This window comes from Buceros rhinoceros, unplaced genomic scaffold (assembly GCF_000710305.1).
Source record: "Buceros rhinoceros silvestris isolate BGI_N320 unplaced genomic scaffold, ASM71030v1 scaffold23518, whole genome shotgun sequence".
Taxonomy (NCBI): Eukaryota; Metazoa; Chordata; class Aves; order Bucerotiformes; family Bucerotidae; genus Buceros; species Buceros rhinoceros.
In genome coordinates this window covers 1-205 of record NW_010427740.1, presented here as the reverse complement: position 1 = coordinate 205, position 205 = coordinate 1, and the positions used below count along the sequence as shown (strand labels likewise).

The window sequence follows — 205 nt, the reverse complement described above, 5'->3', positions numbered from 1 at the left end:
GACCACGTCGCTCTGCTTCACCTCGAAGGCAAAGCAGCACTTGTTGCTACTGACCCCGCTGATGGCCATCACCTTGAAGTCATCCTGCAGCACGTGGAACTCCTTCTTGGCGTGCTGGTCCACCAAGTGCACCTGCGCCCCGAGACCCCGCTCAGCTCCAGCTCTGGATCACTTCCCGGGACCCCACGGCCAGTGGCCGGTGGGC

The 205-nt window shown here is 63.4% G+C and overlaps 1 protein-coding gene across 1 annotated transcript in view; it reads right to left on the bottom strand.

The window, feature by feature from the left end:
• Nucleotides 1-132, bottom strand: part of DHX58 (DEXH (Asp-Glu-X-His) box polypeptide 58) — a gene marked incomplete at its 5' end in the record, with an annotated part of 5,024 nt that extends 4,892 nt beyond the window's left edge. The window contains 1 exon segment of the mRNA XM_010142037.1: nt 7-132. Coding sequence (XP_010140339.1) covers nt 7-132 — 126 coding nt within the window.
• Nucleotides 133-205: the final 73 nt, after the last annotated feature.